General features: G+C 42.9%; 1 protein-coding gene across 2 annotated transcripts in view; it reads left to right on the top strand.

Annotated features, from left to right (window-relative positions):
- The window catches only part of NIPAL2 (NIPA like domain containing 2), a 76,694-nt gene extending 51,434 nt beyond the window's left edge, over positions 1 to 25,260 (top strand). The window contains exons 5-11 of one of the 2 annotated variants that reach the window (XM_037131106.2): positions 1,859 to 1,980; positions 9,281 to 9,377; positions 13,626 to 13,761; positions 15,611 to 15,699; positions 19,910 to 19,973; positions 21,067 to 21,161; positions 22,521 to 22,722. In XM_037131106.2, coding sequence (XP_036987001.2) covers positions 1,859 to 1,980; positions 9,281 to 9,377; positions 13,626 to 13,761; positions 15,611 to 15,699; positions 19,910 to 19,973; positions 21,067 to 21,161; positions 22,521 to 22,633 — 716 coding nt within the window. In that variant the 3' untranslated portion in view covers positions 22,634 to 22,722. Of the gene's footprint in view, positions 1 to 1,858; positions 1,981 to 9,280; positions 9,378 to 13,625; positions 13,762 to 15,610; positions 15,700 to 19,909; positions 19,974 to 21,066; positions 21,162 to 22,520 lie in introns of both variants that reach the window. The other variant, XM_037131107.2, reaches the window with a different exon arrangement.
- Positions 25,261 to 27,140: the final 1,880 nt, after the last annotated feature.

Raw genomic sequence — 27,140 nt, forward strand, 5'->3', positions numbered from 1 at the left:
GCAGTTCACCCTGAGGAGAGGACCTAGGGGGCTGTCAGGGTACAAGGCTCTCCACTGATCACACTGTGTAGCTTTCAGATCTGTTACCATACACATGTGTTACCCATTCGAAAGTAAAGGTTAAAAAAGACATGGAAATGGCACTAGATACAGTTAGATAAAGAAATAGCTGGCAGAGGGACTCTATATGAATAAGAATTTGGATTTCACAAAAGAAAGTTTGAAGTCTCTGAGACTTATAAATTGTATTTACTTGCTTTTATACTAATTAACTACACCAAGTTTACAAAACTGATCTTTTCTTAATCCCTTCCTTCTAGAAACCTAATATTGGACAAGTATAAAAGACTTTTTTTCCCTAAAGAAAGGAAAAGGCTGACCAATAATTTTGCCCAAGTTCTTATATATGGTTTTCATTATTTTCCTTTTATTACAATGCTTAATAATGTATATTGTTTTTCATTTTTAAGAAGTCTCATTAGAAACAGCTTTGAAAATTGTGTGCATAATTTCTGTCTTCACAAAGCATCACAGAATAAATCGTTACTAAGATGAAACTTACTGTATGGCTTCTACAATACCCTGAATAGCTATTGTTTCACTTGTGTGGAAAATCAAATGCTCTTTGTTTTCAGAAACTAGATCTCAAAACTCTAAATCATTTGGTTAAGAAGTATAGGAAATTGGCATCTTCAAATTGTGAGATTTTTATAGATCAAATTGTGTCGGGTTAGAGTTGTAAATTCTATACACAGCAGTGCTCCCCTCAGTGATGAAACACACTGAATTATGTTTTCAAGGGTGCTACCTGAAAAGTGCTACATACATCCCCTTTTCTAGGGCTGCGAAGTGTTAATAAGTAAGTAGTTTGCCGTGTTATTTAGAAACGTCCTTCATCCCCTCCTGCCATGGCCACTCGCCTCGCACATTCCCTTCCTCCACTATTTTAAGCCATGTTAACACGAAGACGGTAACACATCCCTTACTTACATAGGTTCATTACGGGATACTACACTCAGCTCTGCCTGGAATTCTAGATTCTAAATTGGATTAAATAAACCTCACAGCAAAGTCAACATTCACCTTTGTTATTTCTGCTAAAGCACAGGAGGCAAAGACAAGGCCCGTGAGCTGAACCTGGCCCTCCACCTTGTTTTATCCGACGCAGCACCTTGTTTCTACCTGGTGGCAGCGCCGAGCTCTCCTTTAAGGAGTAGTTACACTTATACGGTCCTAACATTACATTCAGCCCTTTGAAGGCAGCTGCCAGGCTGGTATGGCCCCCGGTGAAAATGAGTTTGACACCCTGTAAAGGAGCCCCAGTAAATGGCAATGATTAAGGTGCTCATTTATTTTCAGAGTTTCAGAGTGTAAAGTCACCTGAAGTGTTTGTAAAGCCTTTAAAGATGAGTAAGTGTGGAGTGGACGGTCCAGTGATGGACTTCCCCGCCCTCTGGCCCTCCATCTAAGGCTGGATCTAGGTCCGCCCTGGGCTTGCTGGCCCACGTGGAAAGAGCCAGCTTGGTGGCGCTTCCATGTCTCCGCGTGCTGTTATCCTGGTCTTCCCCATCGTAGGGCAAAGCTCCTCTGGAGAGACCAGGATTCACCGGGAACAGCAGAGACAAACCAGCAGTTGTGTCTGCCCCATCCACTCCCTGGCCCCCATTGCTCTTCGAAGGCAATGCCCTCAGGCAAATGTGTGGTGTGACCTCGGGGTGGTTTGATGAGCCCTGCTTTAATAGGGAGGGACCGTGGGTACCTTTACAAGTGGTGCTCGGTCTATAGGTAATGTTTACGGCAACAAAAAGACTAGAATGCCCCTTTTCAACTTGTTTTGTCTTTTCAATTTTATTTAAAGGTATGACATTGGCATTTGCAGGATCATATTTATTGGTGAACTTTGCTCCAAATAGAACTCAGACAATCTCTGCAAGAATGATACAGTGTTACTTCGTTGGGTGGCAGTTCCTGATCTACGTGGTAAGAATTCCCATTACTGTGGCTGCAGCTGTGTTATCTAGACCACTGGTCCATGCAGATGTTAGGGAACTAATGCGAACTAATGTAATCTTTTCTTTTCACCGTTAATATCCCACTAAAATATAAACATATTTCACCAATAGCAAAGCATTTGAAACACTAACTCGGCAATGGAAGTCCCCCGGTTTCCCAGGTATCCTGTCCTTGGGAGGGGGGTGCCCAGGACTAGAACAATTTCTACAACATTTAATCAGACAAATTGCAGAGCAACATATTTTAGGACAACTCAAAGTAAAAAAAAAATCCCCCCCCAAAAATACCTCTCTTCCAAGGTCAAAGGAAGGGACCTGCAGACACACTTTACTGCACTGAGTTTTGTTCAGGATAGATAGTCTCTTCAAAAAAGTTCTCATAGAGACCAGTGCAACAGGTTATCTGTGGAATCATGTATTTTTTGGATTAGATGTGACTTCAAAAAGCTATTTTCTGTAGTCCTCTGCCATTAAGACAGGTAACATAGTGTGATCCTACTGTATACACCTGTTATTTAAAAATGATTAGTGAATTTTGTTCCGAGTGTAACTGAGGATATTACAGCAGGGACCACATGGTGTTATGTTCTTATCTGGCAGTTCCTCGTCTGTGTGACAAGAATTCTGTATCTTACCAGCTCTAAGATTCAATCCTGAACACTGGAATGTAAATGTTTACCGGTTTTTCTCTTTATAATCTCCACTCTGTTCCTTTCTCAAGAAAGATGCTTAGATTTCTCCATTAAAAAGAAATCTTCTTACACTGTACACCTTTTAATAAACTAATAAACTGCCTTACTTCCCTTCCACTCACCACCAAAATTTATTCCCCTCCATTTTCTCAGCTTCTATTCACTCATTATTCATCCTAATCTCTTCATGGATCCCTCCCCATGAACTGCCAAATGGAAACTTTGTGTGTGTGTGGGGGGGGGTCTTGCTTCTTCTCCAATCTTGTATAGCATTTACTTGCAGCCCATCATCTTCTGCTTGAACTGCTCTCCTCCCTGAGCCCTCCATTTGTTTTCACTCTTTCTCCCCTTCCTCTCTGACTATTCCATCCTGGGCTATCAATAGTTACCTTCTTCTCTCCTGCCAACCACTCCACTCTTACCTATTCATGCTAAATATTCATCCAGGGTTTTCTGGGGTGATCTCACTGCCCACCCCACCATCATCCTTTAGAAGGACTTGCAAATCCAGACCTACGTTCTCTTCCCAGGCCTCTTCTGAACTGCGGAGCCATGTTCTCATCCGTCCACAGATTGCTCATCCCTGCCTGGGGATTCTGTGGGCTCCTCAAATGTAACATCTCAAAAACTGAACTCAATACGTCTTCTCTCCTAAACTCCCTCCTCTCCTATATTGGGAGGCACCCCTTGCCCCCTGCCTCCCCCGCCCCTCATCGCCCTTTACAACTGGGCTTCCCAATGCAGGTTAGCCTTCCTCAGGGCTGTCCTGCTATATGTCTGCTGCCTGCCAGTCCCTTAACTAGCACGGCTGTTGCCTATCAAGTCCAAGAATTAAAAGGACTTGTTGAGTAGTCTGTGACACTCTAAACTTGAAGACCTACCAACACATTGTATTCTTTGCCTAGATGCAAAACAGATTCTTCATCTAGTAAGAAAAGGGTCACATAGTTTATGACCAGAAAATCAATAGCCTAAGTTGAGTCCTTTGGAGATGCATCAAGACTTATTTTGAGGGGAATAAACAGCGTTGTTTGAAGATGATGTATCTTATTTTGTTTTAACACCAGAGAAAACATTTGCAAAGAATAAAACTACTTTTTATTAAAACTTGTATTGATATTTCCACAAAAACCTCTGGAATTAATTGCATTTTGCTATTTCCCAGAGTCAACTCTTAACATTCATTCATTTATTCACCAATTCATTTAATTTATTAGTCAACCTGAGTGTTGAGAGGAATTTCTGTAGCAGGAATTTCAATTCTGGGAGAAACCCACAGTCCTGTAAAATAATGAAAGTAAATGTCACCCAAAAAAAAGGTAATTCCAGATATTTATTAGATAGGATAAAATAAACCTTTAATGAAGCCACATTTGAATAACACTGTTGGCACTGGACCCTGAGGGGAATAGGTCTATGTTATCTGAGTTTGGAATTTAATCTGTCATATGTTGCATCTCTAAAGACCAGCATTTGTCAATTATATACAAAGATCTTGAGCTAAAGTTTGGTTTAAATCTGTTAAACATCTAAGTAATTAATATTTAATCCTTGGATGTGGCAGATTCCATGCTTTTTCTGCAAACTATGACTGTGAAGATTTTAATTATAGTAATTAAAACTGTTCTTTGAAGTATCTTTCATCTAACTGTTTTAATATTACATTGAGTATAAGAGCAGAATCTGAATTGCCTTTCAGGACTGGTTAAAAACTAACAAATTGGCCCTGGGTAGTGTGGCTCAGTGTATTGAGTGCTGGCCTGAAAACCAAAGGGTTGTTGTTTTGATTCCCAGTCAGGGCACATGCCTGGGTTGCAGGCCAGGTCCCCAGTAGGGTCTCTCTCTCCCTCCCCCTCTCTCTAAAAATAAATAAATAAAATATTTTTTTAAATAACCAAAAAACTAACAAATTGAATAAAAATATTTCAAAGTCTGAGTAAGTTTTACATCTCTCAACAGGGGATTGTAAAATCGTGTTACAGACTGGCTAATAGCATCCCCTTGGCTCATTTATTTACCTGTACCAGGTGGATGTCCTTTTTACCTGTAAGCCTCAAAGGAACTGGAAGCCTCAGATACAGGCCCAGAAGCCCATCCTCTGAGCTGGGGCAGGAAGAGGATTTGAGAAGCCTGGTGTCTACTGGCCAGTAAAGAATGAAGTGCCCTTTACTCACCCACAAAAAAAGCCTTTCTTAGCCTGTATTCATAGACGGGTAGTCCTACCTGATGCTTGCCAAAAAAGCAAAACAAACTGAGTGGGTTTTCAAGGTCAAGCTAGCTTGGAGAGATGCTGGGTAACAGGGCCCCCTCTGACAAATACATCACCCCTCTTAGCATATGGAAAACTAAAAGTACTTTAGGAAAGAGACAGGCTTAATTTTGTTAGTCCTGCATGCCCCGGGCTTACATGGCCATGGGGCCCTTTTCTGGACAGACCTTTTATTGATTAACACTATTAACTCGGGCTACAGAGCCCAAGTGAGGAAATGCAGCTCTAAGCCTCAATCACTTAATGTCCTTTGGCAGACTTGAACGTGGCTGTTTGGCCCACCCGTACTTTCCAACTGACTATTCAAATTGAAACCTCTGTTGCAAACACAGAATCCTTCACAAAACAATCTGCATGGTGCTCATTTTCTCTCCACCAGACAAAAAATTAAATCAGCAGAACCCCAAAGCCAATTAGCAAGTCAGCCTTCCTGGCAAAGCCACTTCGAGAAAACTGCTTGTAAGGCCTCAGCATGTATTGCATGAGGTTCATTCGCTTTGTTGTCTGAATGCAGGTAGCTCTTGCAGGTCTGCCCTTGGGCCTACTTCTGCAGGAGCAGTAGCCACCCCTCACTGAGCAGGCTGACCCTGTACCTAGCATAACTATGTCTGTTACCTGCACAACAGCCCTGTATGTTAGCAGATGGGGAACCTGAGGTAGGGAGGTTCAGTAACCTGCCCAAGGCCACGTGAATACCAAAGGGCAGAGTCAGAGTTCGAAACAAGGCAATTTGAGTCCTCCTCCAGGAGCACACTCCCGTGCACCTCACTGTGCCAATTTGTGAAAGCCAACTGCTGAGGACCAGATCTGTGTCCAGACTTGGTCTTAGAGAGAATCTTTGCAGAGCTCATTTCTTTAAGACACGGAAGCCCTAACAGGGGCCTTCCTTTGAAGAAAGAACTTGGTGAGAGAACAGGAGGTGGACGCAATGCTCAGATTCTGGTGCTGGAAGTGGGACATCCGTGGTGAAATTCTGTGTGGCTCTTTTGTCCCATCATCGCGTGGCCTGCCAGTACTCTTTTTACCCCTGGAAACAGGGTGAGAGTGAGTGCATTAAATCTAATTAGATCAGAGAGCCAGTCCAGAAACCCCAGAATCCATTCAGAAAACTCGTCCTGAACACTGTAGTCCTCTGGAAAGCCTTCGGGTTCAAAAACCTATTAGTTTCTTATTACTTATTGCATAACGAATTGTCACAAACTTAGTGGCTTAAAACAGCACAAGTTCATTACAGTTTTGAAGGTCAGAAGTCCAACCCGGACCTCAAGTGGACTAAGTCCAAGGTGTTGGCAGGGCTGTATTCCTCACTAGTGCCTCTACTGGGGAGTCTGCCTCCTTGCCTTTTCCAGCTTCTAGAGGCCACCAGCTGGGAAGGCTTGTAAAGGCTCTGTAATTACACTGGGCCCACTTGGATAAGCCAGGATTCTGTCCCCATCTCCGTGTCCATAGCCTTAATCATGTCTGCAAGGCCCCTTTGCCATGTAAATAACATATGCCAGAGTTCCAGAGATTGGGTAGCACGTGGACATCTTTGGAGAGCCGTCATGCTGCCTCCCTGAGCTACATAACCCCTCTGAGCCTTGATTTCCCCACTTGTGCAATGGGGATAATAAGAGTGCCTACCTCCAAAGGTGGTTGTGAAGATTCAGTGGATTAGTTCACACAAAGCAAGTGCTGAGCCACGTAGTAAGTGCTGCTGTAATTTCTCACCTCTGAGATAGCAGCAAAGCAGCCTCTTCTGGGTTGCAGCCGCCTGAAGAAATCACAGCTTCTTTAATATTGATATTTGCCAAGAGAGGGAACAATGTTGCTAGAGAAAATTAACACTAATCATGCTGCTTGAATATTTTATTCCTGGAAACTCCATGACGTCTTGCCACAAGACGGAACCCAAGTGCAGTCCCTCTGTGAACAACAGGATCTCGTGTTTTATCTGAAGCCTCAGAGGTGGGATTCACAAAAGGTCACAGTGCATTTTTAGAACTGGTAACTACCCTCATCCCTCCCCCACCAAAATTGGTGATCAGTACACAAATAGATTTAGTAACACGCTCCGTGCGTCAGAGCCAGAAGAGCTTTCTTCTGGCCATCAGCGGACACTGTGGTTCCAGTGTCATGTGACAAATGGAAGGTGGTGGCAGAGCAGAGATCAAGCTGAGATGGGTATCTCTGTAAACAACCGATGAGCCGTACGGAGGCAGGGACACCCGGTGCTGTGACGGCAGCCTTCTGGAAGGTACCGAGATAGGAGTTTAACAGCTCATGTAGTGCCGCTTGATTGAATCAAAGGCCTGGCACATAGGTTTATAAGGAGAAGTTAAAGTAATTGGTTTAATATACCAGGAAAAGAAGACTACGGGATGACTTAATTTTCCACATTAGATAAAAAGGTTTTTAAGTGAGGAAGGTTTGGCCTTGCTGCTCTCTGTGCACACAGAGGATTAAAGGGAGAACTCAAACCGACAAACAAAACCTGGAATGGAGACAGTAGAGATTTGTGTTGACTTAGGCCCCCACAGGTAAAATGCAGTCCTGAAAGCAGTGACATCCCCAACTCGAGTAATTTTTAAGAAAAAAAAAACTGGTGTTGGTATTTTTACTTGGCTGATGTCTGTCAGAAAAGTAAACATTCGTATTTATAATTTCAGTCCATGGGTACTGTCTCTTTGAAAAAAAAAGTTGCTTCAGCTTGTGTTAAAGACCTCCAAAAAGAAAAAGAAAAGGTTAAAATGAAAATAAAATTGAGAACTCAAACTTACACTAGAGTTTTCTTAAGGGTAGGAAAATTTTAGACATTTGGTCAATTAACATTCATTGAACCATCAGTTTATTAGACTTTAGGTCTGTTTTTTGCCATGTCGTTCATAAAAGATTTGAGATGGAATTTACTCATAACTTCCTAAATACTTCCTAAGTGACTGACTCAGTACCAGGCGCTGGAGGCAGAGTGGCAAACACAGCAGACACGGTCGCTGTTCTCACGGAGCCAAAGTGCTAGCAAGGGAGACCAACAGGAAGCTCGAGGATATACGAACAAGAAATAAGACCGATGATGATAAAAACGTAGCCACCTCCAGTCCGTTGTGATAGGAAGACTGGGTGGCTCTGTTAGATCAGAGCGGTCAGGGAAGACCTCTCAGGAGGTGCCGTTTAAGGTGGCATGGCGAGTGAGGAGGCCCACGGCAGGAGCGCTCCGAGGACTGCCAGGAACTAGGGAGGGAAGAAGGCCAAGTGTGGCTGGCTCTGGGGGGACCACCTGGGAGCGAGTGAGTTGCACGAGATGAGGTCAGAGAGGTCAGCTGGGGCTTCGTGACCCGGACAGGAGTTTGGATTCTGTTCATAATGTGATGGGAAACCATAGGGGACATAAGCAAAGGAACGGCTGGGTCCCATTTATATTTCTACTACATGTATCATCCTGGGTGAATCTTATAAACATAATGCACAGTGGAAAAAAGCAAGCAAGTGAAAGCAATATGATCCCACTTGTATAAAGTCCAAATATATGCAAAAATAAGCAGGGCCTCATTTGAGGATACATAGAAATGTGATGAACTGTAAAGAAAATGAATGGTAAACACAAAATTCAGCACAGCGGGTCCTGGGGAGGTCGCAGGAGAGGGGAGTGCAAGTTGGGAGGAGGGGTGCGTGGCAGACTTCAGGAGTATCGTCCGTTCTCTTTCTTGGGTTAGGGGCACATGAGTACCTGCACATCACTGCAATACCTTCTATGGACATCACCTGTACGCTCTATTAATAAAATAGTTCATTATCCAGACTGTGTTTTCAAATGATTCCTCTGGCTGTGGAATGGCTGGATTGTAGAGAGGCGAGAGTAAATCAGAGATGAAGGAGGAACCAGGGCAGTGGTCAGAGAGGGGCTGGGAGCGAGGGAAAGGAGCCGTGTGGCAGACGATGGCACCCGCTGGGCAGTGGAGACCCCGGGGAGAACAGGTAGGGAAGGTCGGCAGTCAGGAGTTAGGTGTTGCCCACCCTCATGAGACAGAGTATTAAACAGGCGCTCGGGGACAGCTAGTCCCGAGTTGGGTGCAAGAGACTGGAGCTGCAGGGAGGACAGGACTGGAGACGATTTGGGCCCCGCTGGCAGGTCAGGGATGTGAGAGCTCTGGGTCTGGACGGCTGGGGATTCTGACGTCGTTCTCACACATTTGTAATTGTCTGAGGGACTCCGGTCGCCTCACCTTCAACTGTCACGTGATAACTTGTAAAGTCAAAGAAGTGTGACGTTCTCAAGGCTTTGTATAGAATAATTTATACTTTACCATTCTTATCTTTTTTATTTCTAGATTTTAGAAATATTAATTTTCTGCATTCTCCTATACTTCCATAAGAGAAAAGGAATGAAGCACATTGTAATTCTGCTAAGCCTGGTGGCACTTCTAGGTAAGAATATATTTTGTTTCTTAATTTTCTAGTCTAGCCATGCTAAGTCAAAAATGATAGGGAGGAAAATACTTGAGCATTCTATTCCTTTCTCATTGTCCACACTTTCAACTCTTATCTATAAAAAGAAACTGAGTCTCAATGATACTCACTATACTTTGCATGTCTCTTGCTACAATTAATATACGTTGCTTTAAATAAATATTTAGTGATTTTGCTTTTTGGTTATTTTATTTGGTCTCTGACAACTTGAGGATTTTTCTCTTAGTAAATAATTGAAAAATATAGAAACAAATGATCAAGATCCATCCTGTTTACATTCTTTTAAACTTTAAAATATGGCTAATCTGAGACATAAATGTGAGCAATGTGGTTTTCTTATAGGTAACATTTCTTTCATTCATTGTTCACCTACTCATTTCTTTTCTTTCCCCAGAAGCATCTTATAAGATTAAAAGACTGATGACTAGACAAGCCCGCTTTGTGTTTCTCCCTCCCTCCTACCTCTCTGTCTCTGTTTTCTCTCTCTCACTCACATAGACGCACACACATTTTCATATATATCAGCACTAGAAGATCTTACTGATCATTTGGTAAATCCCCTTTTTAAAAATGTATTTGTAGTTCTTGTTTTGCCTCTTCACCGATGAGATGGCCCATATAGTGCATGGCATTTGCTGTCTTTAAACACTGGACTCACACCAGCGAGGCAGGAGCAGCCATGGAGTTGACCAGATGGTGGGGCTTTCATTTGTTCATTTCATTAACCTGTTCTCTCCTTTGAAGTGAAAGATTTGCATTTGTGATAGTTACTTACAGAAAGAAATTCATTCCATACCAGATTCAGGTACAGTGTTGATCAGAAGAACAGAAAAGGAACTTTATGTTCATCCCCTTCCAATTACCAGATAGGGAAAAACCAAAGAAACAACTAACAGGAAAAAATGTACATTATGCACAAAAATATTGAAAATAGAGAACATTTTAAGTGGAAAAGTAGTATAACAGAATTAAAATCATACATATCAGTTATGAGCACAAATGTAAATGGGGTTAGTTTACCCAGTAAAAAAATAAAGATTACCAAATGGATTTTGAAGAAGATTCACCCAGTCTGCTGAGGTTCAGCTGTATAAGAGTTTGCAATATAGCACTTCTTCTGACTGGCCCTTGTTGGCTGTAAAATATCTTGACTTCATAAATTTCATCTAAAACAAGATCATTTAGACTGAAACCAAAAGAAAGCCGGTCATGATGCTACTTTCTAGGTTGAAATCAAGGCAGAAGCATCAAATGCAGCAAAGAGTCCTGGGGGTCCTCCATTCATATTTAGTTGCTGATCATGGCAGGATGGGGGGGGAGGGGGAGGCACTGGGAACAGAGATGTAAGAGCAGGAGACTTAGCTCCTGGGAGAGAAGGAGACGGAAGAACAGGTAAAGGTAGAGAAACTGCATGCTTCAGTCTGATTTGGCAGCTCCGGTATTGAACTCTAAATCCTGCAACAGGGACTACAAAATATGATTGTATAACTGGCCAAAAAGAAATCCTTAATAAATCCCAGGAAGTTGATTTAGTACAGACCGACCGCATTGTTAGATCACAGTGAAGTAAAAACAGAAAATAATAACAAAAATAGAAAGCAGTAAAATCGTACCACTTAGAAATATTAACAGTACTCTTAGACTGCACCTAGTCCAAAGTGGAAACCAGGGTTTCGTTCTGGTGTATATTTTTTAAGTTATTAGAAAAACATTTCTTATTAACCCCATGGTTTATAACGAATGCTATATTCAGAAGGAAATTATTGTTTTAAATGTAAGTCAATTAAGCACTCAACTTAAGAAGTAAGAGAGAAAAAAAACCACTGAAATCCTTAAACAAAAAGTCAGCCAAATATTTTTCCAGCAAAAGGGCTTTATTCAGGAACAACTAAGAATTGCTGTCTGGAACACGCAGCCATGGCAGGCCATGTGCAAGCCCCATAAGAAAGAAGAGGATTCCTGGCTGGCGTAATCCATACATTCTACTCAGTCACATAGAAAACATTCAGTGGCAATGGGAAAGCGATCCCTGAGCAGTGTGTACTGTGTGGTTCATATTTCATAGCACATATTCATGGTCAGAGACAGAAAAGTAACTACAAAAAAATCTCAAATGTTAAAAGTGGTTTGGAAATGAGTGTTGAGATTACAAGGGCTTTTCATTTTTCTTTCCAGGCTTTTCTGCATTTTCCAAATTTTCTCCAATGAACCTATATACCTCTATAGTTTAAAAAAGATGAGTTTAAATATTATTCATAATCCCAATGCCTAGAGATAACGAGACATCTGTGTGGTTTCTCCCGGCCTTTTCTCTGCGTTACACATAAGTACTTTCTATTTTTATACAGGCAGCATTAGAATGACACTGCATTACAATTTTGTTTTTCCCAGTCCTCCCCACTACCCTAACCTCCCCATCCCCCCAAAAAACTTGGAAAAACCAGTCTAGAAATCACTCTCAAAGTTATAATAAATAGTGATTAATCAGTTGGTGATTGTACATGCTTTGAAAATATAATGCTTAACTAACTATAGCAACTAATAGTTTGGTTTAGCTGTTTACTTTTTTTAAACCCAGTCCTGTTTTTATTTTGTGTTTAAGTATAATTCAGCATCAGCCGGTGATTGAATCGGTTGACTATTTTGAAGTTAGATGACTCAAAGGGCCTTTGCAACCCTGAGGGTCTGAGGCTCACAGAACAGTGCGTTCTGCTGCTTCTCCGTAAATGCGCCCTTGGGGAACCAAGCTGCGCAGACGCCCAGACCATAACCACACTGGCTCGAAGTACAAGCAAAATGTGGAGGAGGAAATTAGTGTCCCTCCAGAGCTAGCCTTCCAAGTTTAAACCATCAAGTGACATACATCTCAACAGATACTTACATTGCTAGATTCACTGAGATGGGACTGGTGTCATAACCTACAGAAAATTTGTACAAGGATCAGGTCAGAGCTGTTTAAAGTGAAGAGGTACCTGGCAGCATGGGCCTCTTTGTTCATATTGAGGGTTTGCTTTTAAATTTATCACCAGGTCCCTTCAGTGAACTATGACTTCTAAAAGAAAGAAAATGCCTGATTTGGAAGTGTGCCCTCATACCCCTCAAACTAAAGTACATTTTCAGTTTTTGGAAAAGGAGATTATTGAACACCTTTCCTGGGTGCAACGCTTCATTGGCTATTTTAAACATACCCTTTATATGCACACATATAATACCTTTTCAAAAGCTGAAAGGAATAAAGTTCACATATTATGACCAGATAGCAACAGTAACACAAATAGTATTTCTTTCACATTGCCTTTGACTTCTTTTGATTTCATGTAAAAATTATTTCTTAATTTTTCTGTAGGTTTCAGCTAATTTATGGAATTACAGGTTACAGTAATTGTAAGGGACCTAGGACAAAATGAAAACACTGTCTTCTTCCTACAGAAACATGGCGTTTCCAGAAAACACTTCATTGCTTTCTAGTGCTATAACCTTTTCAAGTCACATTTTCTTCACTGCTATTTGGAACCAAAGAAAAATTTTCCCATAAGAGACAGGTTCCCCTTGAGCGCAGAAAATGGGTAGACATGCTTATGTAAGTCTGAGATTTACGGTTGACTCCGAGAACTGAATATTCAGCTCTGGTCCTGCTTCCTATTAGTGTCTTCTTCAGAAATTATTTTACTAAAACGTGTAGGCATTTATTAACACAGGGTTCATACACAGACTAAGCACAACTCGTAGTAAACTCCCAGAGTGAGTTGCTTTTCATTCTCCAGTCTTCTCATCTATTTGGCTTTAAGCTTTTTCAGCATAATTAATAGTGATTTTCCCATTAATGTCCCACAGCACAATCTGATTTTTCTTATCTCCTCCCTTCATTGTTTTCTCCTTTCCCATCTACTAGTAATTATTACCTCTGTAGCATCCTTTCAACAGTTCAGGCTGGAAAACAAGCACCTTGCTCCAGAGATAAAAAGCACCCAGTCACACAGTAGATCGTTAGCTGATAAAAGCAGATCCGAAGTCCAGCCCAGCTGGAGCGGCAGGGCCACGGCTCAGCTAGCATCTCATCCTACCCGGCACCTCTCACGACACAGTCTGCACGCTTAACACATAATGGAGGGTATTCACTTCACTACTGTACCATGTCAACTTGAGATATTTATGTGTAATTCTATCTAAGGTATGTATTTTATTGTGTTCTCTTTTCTTTTCCAGCCTCATTGACTGTTATCTCAGTAAAAGCTGTCTCAGGCATGATCACTTTTTCCGTGACGGATAAAATGCAACTAACTTATCCCATCTTCTATGTAATGTTTATCATCATGATAGCATCTTGTGTTTTCCAAGTCAAGTAAGTTAGCTTCTATATCCGCACCGATCTTTCAACATGCCTGTGCTTCCCCGAACATTAATCTTTATTGGCTTCAGATGATAATCAAAATTAGATGCAACTGATTTTGAAGGGTGAAGGGTCTACAGCTTATCCTCAGCTAACATGCCTTGCAATATCCTTCACATCCAATAAGAAGTTTTTACCAAGCATTGCCTTCACATCTTGTGAGTTCTAAAGTGCAACCATAATCTAGCTAAGTGCACTTTGATACTTTCCTGATGCTCTTCTGCTTGTAATTAATATCCATCGTACATAGGCTGTCGTTAGCAATAACTCAAAGGGGCAGGTCCACATCCAGAATTTCATTCTAAGTATAGGAAATACATGAACCCTTCACCTTCACTTCTTAGCTCATGCTCATTAATTGCCCAGGGATGGACAAAACCAGACGTTTGGCCGGGAGGGAAATCCTTTCCCCAGAACTTCACATCTTTGGCCAGAATTTGCTTCGTACCCAAGAGATTGTGGAATGATTGTTTTGTGTTTCCCGTGGGGCCTAATCGTGGTGACATGGAACATTTTTAATTGCAGCCCTTTTCTCCCCCCACCCCCATCTGCTCCAATCACTTCCCCTCCATTTCACTTCGTGAATATGCCTTTGCCTTCTAGGTGCTCTTGAGTCGACCAGAAAGTTTTCTGTTTACCCCAAAATGCTTTGCAAAACCACCATCCCAGGGCCAGCTAGGAAGTCAGAGCCCAGACTCAGGAAGAGAATGGTTTCTTCTTGGGTTGTAGGAGTAAAGTCTGATTGTCGTGGGCCAGCTCTAGGCCCTGTGATGGGGAGTGTGGAGAATTGCTGGTCACTGTTTCCTTTGTCATTTCCTTATAGGACTGAATGTGTTTCTAGTACTCGAATCTTGCCATTTGTCTCATCTCTCTCTTCTTCTGAATTAATCGGCGCTGCTATACTACATTTTTTAATTCAGTGATCAGTATCACCATGTTTAAACCACGCTTTGTGAATTTAAAAGGAAAATGCAATTGAAAGCAGACTGCATCCTTGTCACCCTTATTTCCGTCCCTGCCTTTTCCACACTAGAGCTCTGTGAACACACTACCACTGTAGAACTGTGGGTTTCAGTCCGTTAAAATTATCTGAGGAGGTTTGTTTACACACATATATGTACACATGTGTGCACACACACAAGACCACCCGGCTGTGCCCACAAGAATTTTTTTCAGTTGCTCAACAGCAGGACCTGAACCTCAGGGCTCTCTGAAGGTGCCTGGGTGATGCCAGTGCAGTGCGCTGCCTTAGGAAAGGTTCTAGTCCCGGACCAGGCAGCATAGCACAGTTGTGGGAACCTGAATTATGTTGGTGGCCAAAGTGAGAAGCTGAGTTCCCACATGTGCTCCACAGCTGGAGTCCTAGGCATTGTTTTTGAAACATTAAACATTCCCGTACTTCTCCATCTTCTTTGTTGGCGCGTGGCATGTCAATGCATAGCTATGCTATTCCCCAGATATGATATTTAACAGATTCTAGGGTCTATCGTAATGAATCAGCCCCAGTGTGATACTGGTCCAGCAGCTTGAATTGCTTCCAACTCAAACTTCTGTGGCCTCAGAATATGATTAATTGCTTTTCATTGTTACTGTTGTTGGTTTAAACAGACCATAAAACCTGACATCTGATCTCATACATCAGATGCATATAAGCTATGACTGCTGATTGGAAATGCCCTTTTACTGCACTTCCTTTCCCTTTGTAGTTGTAGCTAAAGAACATGCACTTCTTGATGTTATTGTTAACTTATTGCTGAGCATCTCTTAAAGCCAGAGTTTCAGTAAGTGCCTTCTACTCTAGGTTCTTAAATCACGCCACAAGACTCTACAATACAGCGACTGTGGTGCCAGTTAACCATGTTTTCTTTACAACCAGTGCCATCATTGCAGGTGAGTTTTGGCTTTCCATACATAGGTGTTCTGCCCTCACAACAAGCATACTGAGAAAAATTAAGGAACCCTTAGACTATGGGGATCTGCGTAGCCCATCTTTTCTGGCCTCCACCCAGTGTCTGAGTCTCCTCCTTAACCACCTCTAGGACAGGTTATTCTGCTTTGTGTGAAGGTTCCCCAGTGCTCCCTGCCTCCTGACACAGCTCAGTCCCGTTTTAGATTGCTCTAGTTATTTGGAGGGCTCTAATTATTAGAAAGTGTCTCCTTGTATTGGACTGAAATTAGCCTCCCTGCGAATTCAAGACACTCATCCTAGTTCTGTTCTCTGGAGTCTTCTCCTTGCCAGCCCTTGTGATCATCAAAGCAGCTGAAGCATCCTCTTGTGTCTTATCTTTGGTCCAGACACCCCCAGTTCCATAACTCTTCCCTCCCCGGCCCTCACCACTTTGATCAGAGAATGGGATCCCCAACTGAAGCCAGCGATCCAGGGAAGGCCAGACAGATGAAGACAGAAGCTACTACTTTTCCTGTTCTGGCCTCTGTTTTTCTGCTGTTGCATTCTTTTCTTGTTACGGATAATTTTTTAAAGTATATCAGACACAATAGTGTTTAAAACAAAAGCATGAAATCGAAACTTGGTCCAAACCAAACTACAGTAGATTTAGGTATATCCCTCCTAAGTTTCATACTGGTCTGCCCTAGTCCTTTGGTGTATTGGATAAATTCACCACCTTCCCATATTGAGACTTCATTTCCTATTGCAAAATGTATGTATTTGGAGATAATTAGGGATTATCTGTTTCCTAATTGGCTCATCTTCATTATTTCATTGCAAACAATGTGACTGACTGCCAGTGGGAACTTTTTAAAAGTAATTAACACCTTTTCTGTTTCCCAAAATTCAACCATTCTTTTAAAGAGAAAGATTATGTCCCAGGACATCTGATTTTTTAGCATTTTATACTTGTTGACAATAGAGAGGAAAAAATTGCACACCTCTGTGCCCTAGAATCATTAGAAAAGAAACAAGGTCAAGAAGAGTTATAGACATGACATACAGCTACTAATTAATACAGATGCATTAAAGGCATATGAAAAAAAGTAGTTTCCCTCCAAAGAAGTTCAGTAGGAGCACCCACAGGGCTGGATCTCAAGGTTCAGTGCACAGACTCATTGATGAGTCAGGGAGGCTGGACTTTCTGGGGGGTAACAGCTCCTGTGGTGTTTCCGAAGTGTTGAGTGGGGGTGGAGCTTCTTGACCAACTTCTCTCTGTTTCCATCAAAAATCATGGCTTGAAGTTAAAGTCAGAATGAGATACCATATTTTGCCTACTAAACTGGTAAACTTTTTTCTTTTTATCACCATAACCAAGCTGACAAGGCTGCAGTGTCCCTGGCATTCCTGTAGAGCTTTGGGTGGCATGGTACCACCTTGCTAGAACTGAGTGTCATCGTTTTTATCAAGAAACTTAAAAATGTTTCTACTCTTTGATTCTATGACTCTACAGCAACAACAAACAAATAACCCCAATTAAAATATGGGTAAAGGACTTGAATAGACATTTCTCCAAAGATGGAGAAAGGGCCAATCAGCACACGTTACAATACTCTGCATCACTACTCCTTAGGAAACGCAGATCAAACCCACGAGGAGATACCGCCTTCTATCCATTAGGATGGCCACTGGAAAAGAACAAACACAGCCCTGGCTGGCAGAGCTCAGTGGACTGAGCGCGGGCCTGCGAACCAGAGGATCGAGGCAGTCAGGGCCCATGCCTGGGTTGCAGGCCAGTTCCCAGCAGGGGACGCATGAGAGACAACCACACACTGATGTTTCTCTCCCACTCTTTCTCCTTCCCTTCCCCTCTCTCGAAAAATAAATAAATAAAATATTTAAAGAAAAAACACAGAAAACAACAAGTATTGGTGAGGATGTAGAAAAATTGTAACCCTTATGCACTGTTGGTGGCAATGTAAAATGTAGTAGCCACCCAGCAATTTGGGTACATGTTCAAAAGAACAGAAGGCAGGGACTCAACAGATATTTGTATGCCCGGGTTCATAGCAGCATCAGTCACAGTAGCCAAAAGGCAGAAGCAACCCAGCTGTCCATAGACAGATGAACAGACAAAGAAAATGTGGTCCATACATACAATGAAATATGTGTATACCAGCCTCAGAAATGAAGGGAATTCTAAAACATGCTACAACATAGATAAACCTTGAAGACATTGTGCTAAGTGAAATCAGGCAGTCAGAAAAAGACAAGCACAATATGGTTCCACCCGGAAGGAGGTGATCTGGAGTCGTCAGACTTATAAAAACAGGAAGTAAAATGTGGTGTCAGAGGCTGGGGCAGGAGACACTGAGGAGCCGTTGTCCAATACATATAGAGTTTCAGTTTTGCAAGATGAGAAGGCTCTGGAGATTGGTTACACAACAATGCAAATATATTTAACAGGACTGAATGGTACACTTAAAAATGGTCAGAATGGCAAACTTATGGTATGTATACTGTACTATAATTTAAAAAAAGGGAAAATGTTCTCTTTAGGAATTCCACTTTAAGCTACAACAACAAAAATCCTAAAATACTGGGGGGAAAAATATGTGCAAAGTAGTTTATTGTTGTTACTTTACTAAAGCAAAAACCAAAACAACTTAAAATGCCCATAGGGAAATGAATAATTTGGTACATCAGCTTATTAAATAACACAGAATCATAAAAATGCTTGCAAGGAAGTGTGTAATAATGTTTCAGAAATGTTCGGTCATTCAACAATTATTCATCAGAGCAGGACGTGACCTCTTCCTATAAGAAGTTCATTCACTAGGTAAGAAGATAGGCTTCAGACCGAGAAAGCTCCCAAGTCTAGGACTCTGTCTTGTTCTTCGTGGTACCTGCGGCCCCAAGAACAGGGGCTGGTACCGAAGACTCTCGATAAACATTTGTCAGCCAGCTAGCAGGGCTGCCATCCCACACACAAAGATTTAACTTCAAATAATACATAATTTAGAGATATCTCATTTCATAAAAACTCTATGAAGGCTTTGGGGTCTTAGAGCAGGAAGAAATCACGGAGAGCAGCAAGGAGAGAAGAAAAGTTCACACACACACACGCCTTCCTTTACCGGAAAGGGAAGAGCAGGAAAAGGAGATGGGGGAGGGGCTGGTCGTGAGTCACGGAGCGCGGGTAGCACATCAGATGCTCCACTGACCTCCAGTGCCTGAGTGAGCATGTGGCCGGCCTGTCAGACCGCAGGGCATCGCCAGAAGTGACAGCACGGGCTGCAGCTGGCCCCAAGCGCTCGTGCTGCATCACAGACCCCGGGTCCACCCCGACTCCCAGGTCGGGCTTGCTGACCCCTGGCTGCAAACTGTAGGTGGGAACTGCCACTAGGGTTTTGTCTCCTTGCATGTGCCAGGTGGACATATCCTTGCCTGGGTAAGAAATTTCTGCTTGAAAAAGTTATATTAAAGTGCACTGATTTTATAATAATGATACTTAACATTATATACAAAGTCTACAAATCTATGTTCTCTTTGAAATCATTGGAAATGTAACTGTGGCATGAAAGTATTTTTAAACTAAGCTACTGAATGTGCACTTTAAGGGTAACTATACTTAAAAAAATACGTACAGTAGTTTCCCTTTATTCACTGGGGTTATGTTCCAAGACCCCCACTGGGTGCTAAAACCATGGACAGTAGCAAAACCTATAGATACCATTTTCTCCTGTGCATACGTATCTTTTCAGTTAGAAGGGAGCATTTTATGGCTTCTTGTTGGCATATCTGAATTGCCAGCACCACTACTCTTGAGCCTTGGGGCCGCTGTTTAGTAAAATACGGGTTCACTTGAACACAAGCCATGAGACACTCCAACAGTAAATTTCACAGCCGAGATAGCTGCCAAGTAACGTGAAGGGAGGGGGAGAGCCACGCGTGCTTCCCAGAGGGGTTATTCACATCCCGGGCCGCAGGGCTTCGTCCCACCACTCAGAACAGCACAACGCAGAGCTTATGAATTGTTGATTCCTGGGATTTTTCACTCAATGCTTTCGGACCAAAGTTGACCATAGGTAACTGGAACCACAGCGAGCAAAACCCAGGGTAGAGGGTCTCCTGTATTAACATAATTTGGAAAACAATGTACAGCTTTTGTAAACAAGCTAAAACTCATTTTGTCTTTAATTCTTGTTAAAGGTATCATATTTTACAAAGAATTCCTTGGTGCAGCTTTTCTCACTATATTTATATATATTTTGGGGTGAGTAAATGTCCCAGAGGTAAGTAAGGTATATGAAATCCTATTACTTTTATGTAGGATTTTTGGCATTGTACCTGAGGCATAAAAAATTGGAAAATAATATGAGAAACAACTGTTTCCTGAGCTCCTAAAGGAAACATTTTTCAATTTAACACCCTATACAAGGTTCACCGTCTTTCACTTTGTGATTTCAGTGTCTGTAAGAAGGTTCTGAAACACTGGAGATTTTCCAGTTCCAGCCAAGATAAATCCGCTGGCTCTGTAGCTACTTGGTGGTCTTTTCATACTGTATCAGCCCTATCTTGCCCTTGGAACCCCTAGGTTAGATCTCGATCAGGGAACCACGGGTACCTCTAGGATCCCTAGAATAAAAGGCCGAGACAGGCAGGTCTAGCTCTGATAACATCAGAGTGTAGCATCCCCTTTTCTGGGTGTGGCTGCCCAGCTTTAACGCTTTGTTGCTGGGCGTCATTGCTGACATCCTCGCGGAGAATAGATCTTTGAGGGCGCGTCACTACTGTCGAGGATCTTCCGTGGGGCCAAATGGCACTCCACTAATGCTCCGCTGCTACTCGGCCTGGTGTTCTGTGTGACCATCGTTACGCAAACTTGAGCCCAGGCCACTTTCAGCACAGAAAGCCATTTATCTTGAACATTCAATTTCATAAGATATTTGGACAAGACAAACTTTCTGGGATCTGGAAACTGTGACTATTCTTATGGCCAAGGACAACTGAATTTCTTAGAAAATTAAAGAATAAATTATTATGTTTTTCATGTGTTGCATGCCAGTGCTGGGCCTGGGTATGCACGGATAGAAAATGAGACTGAATGTCTACCCAAAGGGTGTAGAGCCTCAATCAGCCTCCAGATGCTGAAAACCTGGAGCAGAGACTTACTGGAAGCGCTCCAGGTCTTGGTTTTGAGGACACATATTACTGGCTGCAGCAATGCAGACAAGTTGTAGGCGGCTTACCATGAGAAGCAGGAAGAACAAACCAGGGAATTCATGTCATCATGTAGACGAATACCATGCTCAGTTATTGAATACCATGAGTTGTTTCGATGTCCTTTATTAATATTTTTCTCACAGGTGTTTGCTGTCATTCCTTGGTGTGTTTTTGGTCACAAGAAATCGAGAAAAGGAACATCTGCCACAGTCTTACATTGATTTTGGAAATATTCCTGGTAAAACTATATGTTCTTTAATTTACAACAGACAATATTATCCTCACAAATTAATAATTGCGGGTATTATTTTAGACATGTAAATTAATATAAAACATAGTTCTTTTCTTCAGAAAGTGTACATTTCATGATACTACCAGAGGTGGTGTTGTAACTATAAATATCAGTAATCATTTCTTCGAATGCCAGGTTTACACAGAGCACTGAGGATACAAAAGAACTGACCCTGTCTTCTAGATTTGGGTGATGTTGGAGATTTCGCCTCTGAGTTTCCTTAAATTGGAAAAGAATAGGAAAGGAGTAGGGAGTGGCTACCCACAGCAGCCCAGATGCTCAGAGAGCCTTGGAGGGGTTGTCTCACGACCAAGGCTAGGCTGCCAAGGAACGAGGTTCCTGGGAAGACCGCGGTGGCCTGTGCACTGTAGGGCCAGGTGTGGCGTGCTTTCCAGACACCTGAACGTGAGCAGCTCCCTCCCCTCCCGCCTACCTCGTTCATCCTTATCTGTTTGATATGTGCCGTCTTTCCAGTCAGTTGTCTGCTGTCACTGAGAGTCAGTCGCTTTAGCCATGTGGACAACAGAAGTGACGTCCAGAACAAAGGAAATGATTCACTGTGTCCTCCCTGCCCCACCACCGGCTGCCACCCTCAACCACCTGCAGCTTTGCTAGGGATCTGGGGTGACCTGCAGGTCTCCGGAAGGGGTAGTGATGTTCCCACGGTTCCTCCAGCATTCTGTTGGGACCAAGCCTTTGAAGAAGAAAACATGGAAGCCTTGACCCTGCATCTGAGAAAACATGGCCCTGTGAATTCTGTGTTCTCTTTCCCTCTGGGGCCACCTCGACCAGCTAAGAGCGTTCAGTGTGAGAACTGATGTTTGTGGCGAGGGAATGTGTTATAGGTGGCTTCTATGGATTGAGGTTCTTAGGTAGAAAATGCAGTTTACTTATTTTTCACTCTCTTTTTCATGTCACAAAGCCCCATCCACAGGATCAGGGATAGCTTTAGAGGCCACTATGAAAGACTGCTTTTCTAAGTTGTTGGTGCGTTAGATGAAATAGGACACTGGGGAGAAAGCTCTGGAGATGAGTTAATGCGTCATGTTAACCTCCCATCTGGCCGAGCAGGGCAGGCCCCATGGCCGGGGCGCTGCTGGGCGGTGCACGATCAAATGTCAGGGGACGTGGAGGTTAAAGGGCCTTTTCTTCCCCGACGTTTTCCTCTTCTGTTTAGAGCATGACCACATAAGCATCAAAAAGGGGGATAAAATGTGGCCTAGATCGAGGAGAAATTATTAAAACCTATTCTTCCCTAAGAGCTCAAAAGACTTTTTTTTGTAAGTGTGATTATTATCTCCACAGGGAAACAAATGTTGGATAAAATACAACCAGATTCCAACAGCTTATCCTATGGAACAGTGCCTGATGGAAGTGACTCAACAAAGAGCCAAAGTGGAGAGAAGAAAGAGGCCTAGCAGGCCGAGAGGGATGGCCCTGGGCCTGCTACTCGATACCACCTTTTTAAAAAATTGCACATGTTCAGTTTGTGTCAGCAGCTATTTATCGCTGGCGTGAGCCAGCGTTAGTCCCAGTCCTGAGCCCTGCCTCCATTTCTGTGGACACTCAGGCCTTCCTGAGCCTTGACAGTCTAATGTTCTCGTGGAACGCAGCTCCAAGGGCTCCCCCACACCACGGGCCTCTCGCTAGTGATCGTGTGACGGCTGCGTCTTAATCAGAGCCTGGCTTCCCGAGGATGAATGCCACAGAAAAACGCACACCCACGACTTGGCCGTAGAACACATGGGCTGCTTTCCCCAAAGGGCTGTGGTGGCAGTCGCTTTGCTTTAAAGAGACACTTGACCCCACAGCCTTACTCCTGAACAAAGGTTCCGGAGCATCCCTTTTTTTAACTCTTAACTGCCACATAACATCTCACCATCCTGTTCCTAAATAAGAGCAGTGAGTCATCTTTTTTGAAAACTAGCCCTACCTGTGGCTCCCCTTTAAAAACGAAGGGTGTCTTTAAAATTAGAATTTGTAAGTGGCATCCTGTGACGGGGCATACCAAAACTAAAAGACCTTGGCTGGTGGACTTTTTAAGCAAGGGAAAATTTAAGAACCAGGGCCAATTTTTAAAAAAATAAAAATACAGGATGGTGGCATTTCTTTAGCCATGAGATCCTATTTACCTTCATTGAAACTGAAGGGAAAACTTAATATTCTATGCCTTCATTTGTGTAGCTGTTAAAATTTGTCAAGTGGGTTTATATGTTGTAACTCTTTTAACACGTCTCAAAAATCATATTTAAATTCTTGCTGATATTTTCACTAACACACTGTTGCTCCCCTAAGTCATTATTTCAAGCCTTATAAATTCATCCACACAAAAGGGATGATTGGAGGGAACTGGATTCCAGCCATTTAAATCTTAAACGAAGCCTCAGGCAGGTGGCCCATCTGAGCCTAGAGAGGAAGTCCTGTGCTCCTGTACCCTGAATGGCTTTTCTGTTGCGGTGAGTCACAATCTGCTAAGATAGCATTTGCATAATCATCCATTACTTATGCTCTATCTAATATTTAAATGAGGAGAAAAGAGTTAACCTTCACCGTAGCCATAAGCAATAAGCCCTGTGCTTAAGGACTTTGGAAAGCTTCAGGTCACTTCTGACCAGTCTGTACAGCAAGGTTCCAGCCAGTTGCCTTTGCATTTGTGCAGGGTGTTTAACTCACACCCAAAGAGACTATAATCTTGATTGTTGCAGGTCTTTCAGCTTTGTTCTTTGTCATACCCTGCGCTCCTGATCAGACCAACCAAACCTGGCCATAGAGGCAGGATTTGAATCCATCTCCAATGTATGCATAACAACCTAGAGCCCATGTCTGGCTTTTGAACTCCTGGTAAGAATTCCTGCCATTGTGGAATGTGTTCCATTAATTCAAATAAAACAGTCATAATTTATGGCATGTTTTTCTGAATTGGTCCAACATGTTGGCCCGGGAAGGCTCAGCTAAGAAATGTATCTGGTGTCTTAAAATACAGATTTCTGGTGACTCTTAAGACTGGTTCAAAGATTGGGAAAATAATGAGACCGTAGAGTTTGACTTAAAGCAGGACTGTATTTATAGCTACAGCACATGGTTTTGAGCTTTGGAGAATTTTGCACAGACACAAGCACAATACTGATACTTTAGTGATCACCCACACTTGTATCTTTTTTAAGGGTTTTGAAAAATAACATTGACTTACACACCTTCAAGCCATCTAGCAATGCTTTAGAAGTTCAGGTAACATATTTCAGGCCGAATGTTACTTTCCATATTGCCACTCCAAAATAAGATGAAAGGAATTTCAGTTGTGCTGGACTGTAAAGATTTTTTAAATTACACAGTGCATCACAACCACCAAAGCCAACCCAGCCCTTCTTTTGGCATCATGAATGGGGGACCTTCAGCCAGCACTTGAGTCATCTGACTGACTATGTGTCTAGACCAAGGGTCTGCAAAACTTTTCCTTTAAAGACCCAAAGAGACAGTGTCTTGGGTTTGTGGGCCATACAGTGTCGCAACTACCCCACTCTGCCTTTGTTGTGTGAAAGCAGCCACAGGCGACATGTAATAGGTGAGCCTGGCTGTGCCAGTAAAACCTTATCTACAAAAACAGGTTGCCGGTCCGTGGGCTGTAGTCAGCAAACCCCTGGTTAGACTCCTCCGCCCTTGCTACGCAGCTTCTTTCTTGTTCCTCGGGCACTTGAGAGCTTAAAAAGCAACAGTTCTTGTTCGTGACAAACCAAGTACCGTGGCAGGATCCTTTCACTTGCACAGGATACAAATGGTGCCACAACGTCATTGCTGCTGCCAGAATTTCTCTCTGAAAGGCAGTGGCTCTTTTGTGAGCACTACTGCCTGCCTGGAAGAGTCCCTCCAGCCCCACACTCCCACCAGTAACAGCTTCAGAAAACGGCTAGGAGTTACCTCTCATGTAATAGACTAAACAGAAGTCTTTACCATCTGGCTGTTTTCAGCTTAAATGTCTTCTTGCCTTATAATACTTTCGTTACTTTGAATCACCTGGAAAAAAATGCAATAAAAAACTTCTCAAGCAGTGACTCAGAAGGTATTTTTCAACACCGCTCCCACCTCCGCGAGCTCCTGGCGAGTCTATTTCATGGCAGAGAAAGAAGGGAAAGAAAACAGATTTCATAGATTAGTGCAATTTAGTGCTATTGAGGAGTCACAGTGCGCAAGTTTGGCTCCAAAAGAAGCAGGTGCAGCAGTGGACATGGCTCAGTGGATAGAAACACTGAGCCAGATCCCTGAAGCCAAGAGCCCTCTTGATGCTTCTTGCTTCCAAGCACACAGCTCATCCAGGAGTGGTGACTCTACACACTCGGCCACACCGAAGGCGGCTTCATGTTTGCCAATTTAATAGTGATATTCTGGACGTAAATACAGCAGTTACTAAAATCAACTTTCCCAGTACCCTTCCAGACCGCTTTTCTTAAGTTCTGTGGATGGTTAGAGAGGCAGTCCTTGAACAGGGCAACTAACTGCAAACCTAATACATGTGTCTGGCACCAGTGAAAACAAGTGCTTTAGTGAGATTGCTAGAAAAACGCACATTTTGAGCTTTTGGGACCAAGATCTCAGGATCGAACCTAACATGATAGTATGAGGAATTTAGAAGCAGTTTCAAATCATTACACTCATCAGTAGTCTGGCTCTTATGGTCATCTTGAAGTAAAGAAAATAAAATTCCACACGTACATGCTATAGTTTCCATGCAACTATAGACCTGCCTTGGACTACTCTACATAGTGTTTTAGCAATTGTGGTAGATGCAGGGAAAAGCCTTCCCGTCCAGAAATTCTTGAGTCTGTCCCCTTTCTCACCAGCCCCAGGGTACCACATACTTGCTGCCCTGTGCCAGGAGAGCAGATCAGTTCCAGGATCTGTGCCTGTTCAAGGAAATGTATTTTTGCTAGAAAGGGAGTAAACTCCTCCTTCAGTATTGGTCCTTACTGAGAATTAATGAGTCCCAACCACAATGTAAAAAAGGAGTATCAATCCCAACATCAAAGAAATGTGTTTCAGGGTGCACCCACCTGGGCCGGATGCTGCCAACAGTTTCATGCAGTTCCAGGCAAGAGAGTCTCCGAGTTCTAGGAAAGAATCTCCTTCCCGGGGAGCTGGCAAGTGCGTGGCCGAGAAGGAGCCCAGCTGTTCCTGATGGGACCAGCATGCGTGGACTGAAGCCACTTTGCACATTTGGGCTGCTGCTCTCCAGACGCAAGCTAATCTTCCCAGCGTGCACGCATCCCGCTTTTGGAGCCTTTTCCTTCATGGTTCTAATTTGAAAACCAACCTCAGCAATTTACTGAGGCTTGGGCTCTACTCCTTCCATCCAAAGCGCCTCACCTAAACCCTCTAAACACTGAACGTGAACAAGGAAATGAATCAGCTCAAGAACTCTCGATCCAGGGACGCAAAGCTTGAATGGTTCTGCCCGATTATAGACCACTAACCCAATTACCACATGCCTCCAACTTAGCACGTGTTCATTAATTCACCGAGACATAATTGATCACAAAGTATTTTCAATGTAATGTGCCTAAAGTTATTAGGGATATAAAAATGAATTAGGCATGAAGACCAGCTCTTTAGGAACTTAGTGTCCAGTCAGAGAAATGGCAGCTTTCACTTATTGGTCCTTTACTATGTGCCAGGCACGGGGCAGAGTCTTTTCGCTGTGCTACTCACTTAATCCAGGCAATTTCTCTCTCAGCAAGGTCATTATCCCTACTTTACAGATTCAAAAACCAGGGCAAATGGCAGGGTGGGAACTAGGATCAGACAACAGGGGCACCTGGGGCACAAAATTTAAGGAAACTTGTGGAAATCTCACTGCCGGTGAGAGGGCTGATCCTGCAGTTTCAGGGCCTGAGAATGAGGGCCTCCTTAAATTTTGTGGTGCCTTGTTGCATC

Source organism: Artibeus jamaicensis, unplaced genomic scaffold (assembly GCF_021234435.1).
Source record: "Artibeus jamaicensis isolate MK-2021 breed Jamaican fruit bat unplaced genomic scaffold, CSHL_Jam_final scaffold_916, whole genome shotgun sequence".
Classification (NCBI taxonomy): domain Eukaryota; kingdom Metazoa; phylum Chordata; class Mammalia; order Chiroptera; family Phyllostomidae; genus Artibeus; species Artibeus jamaicensis.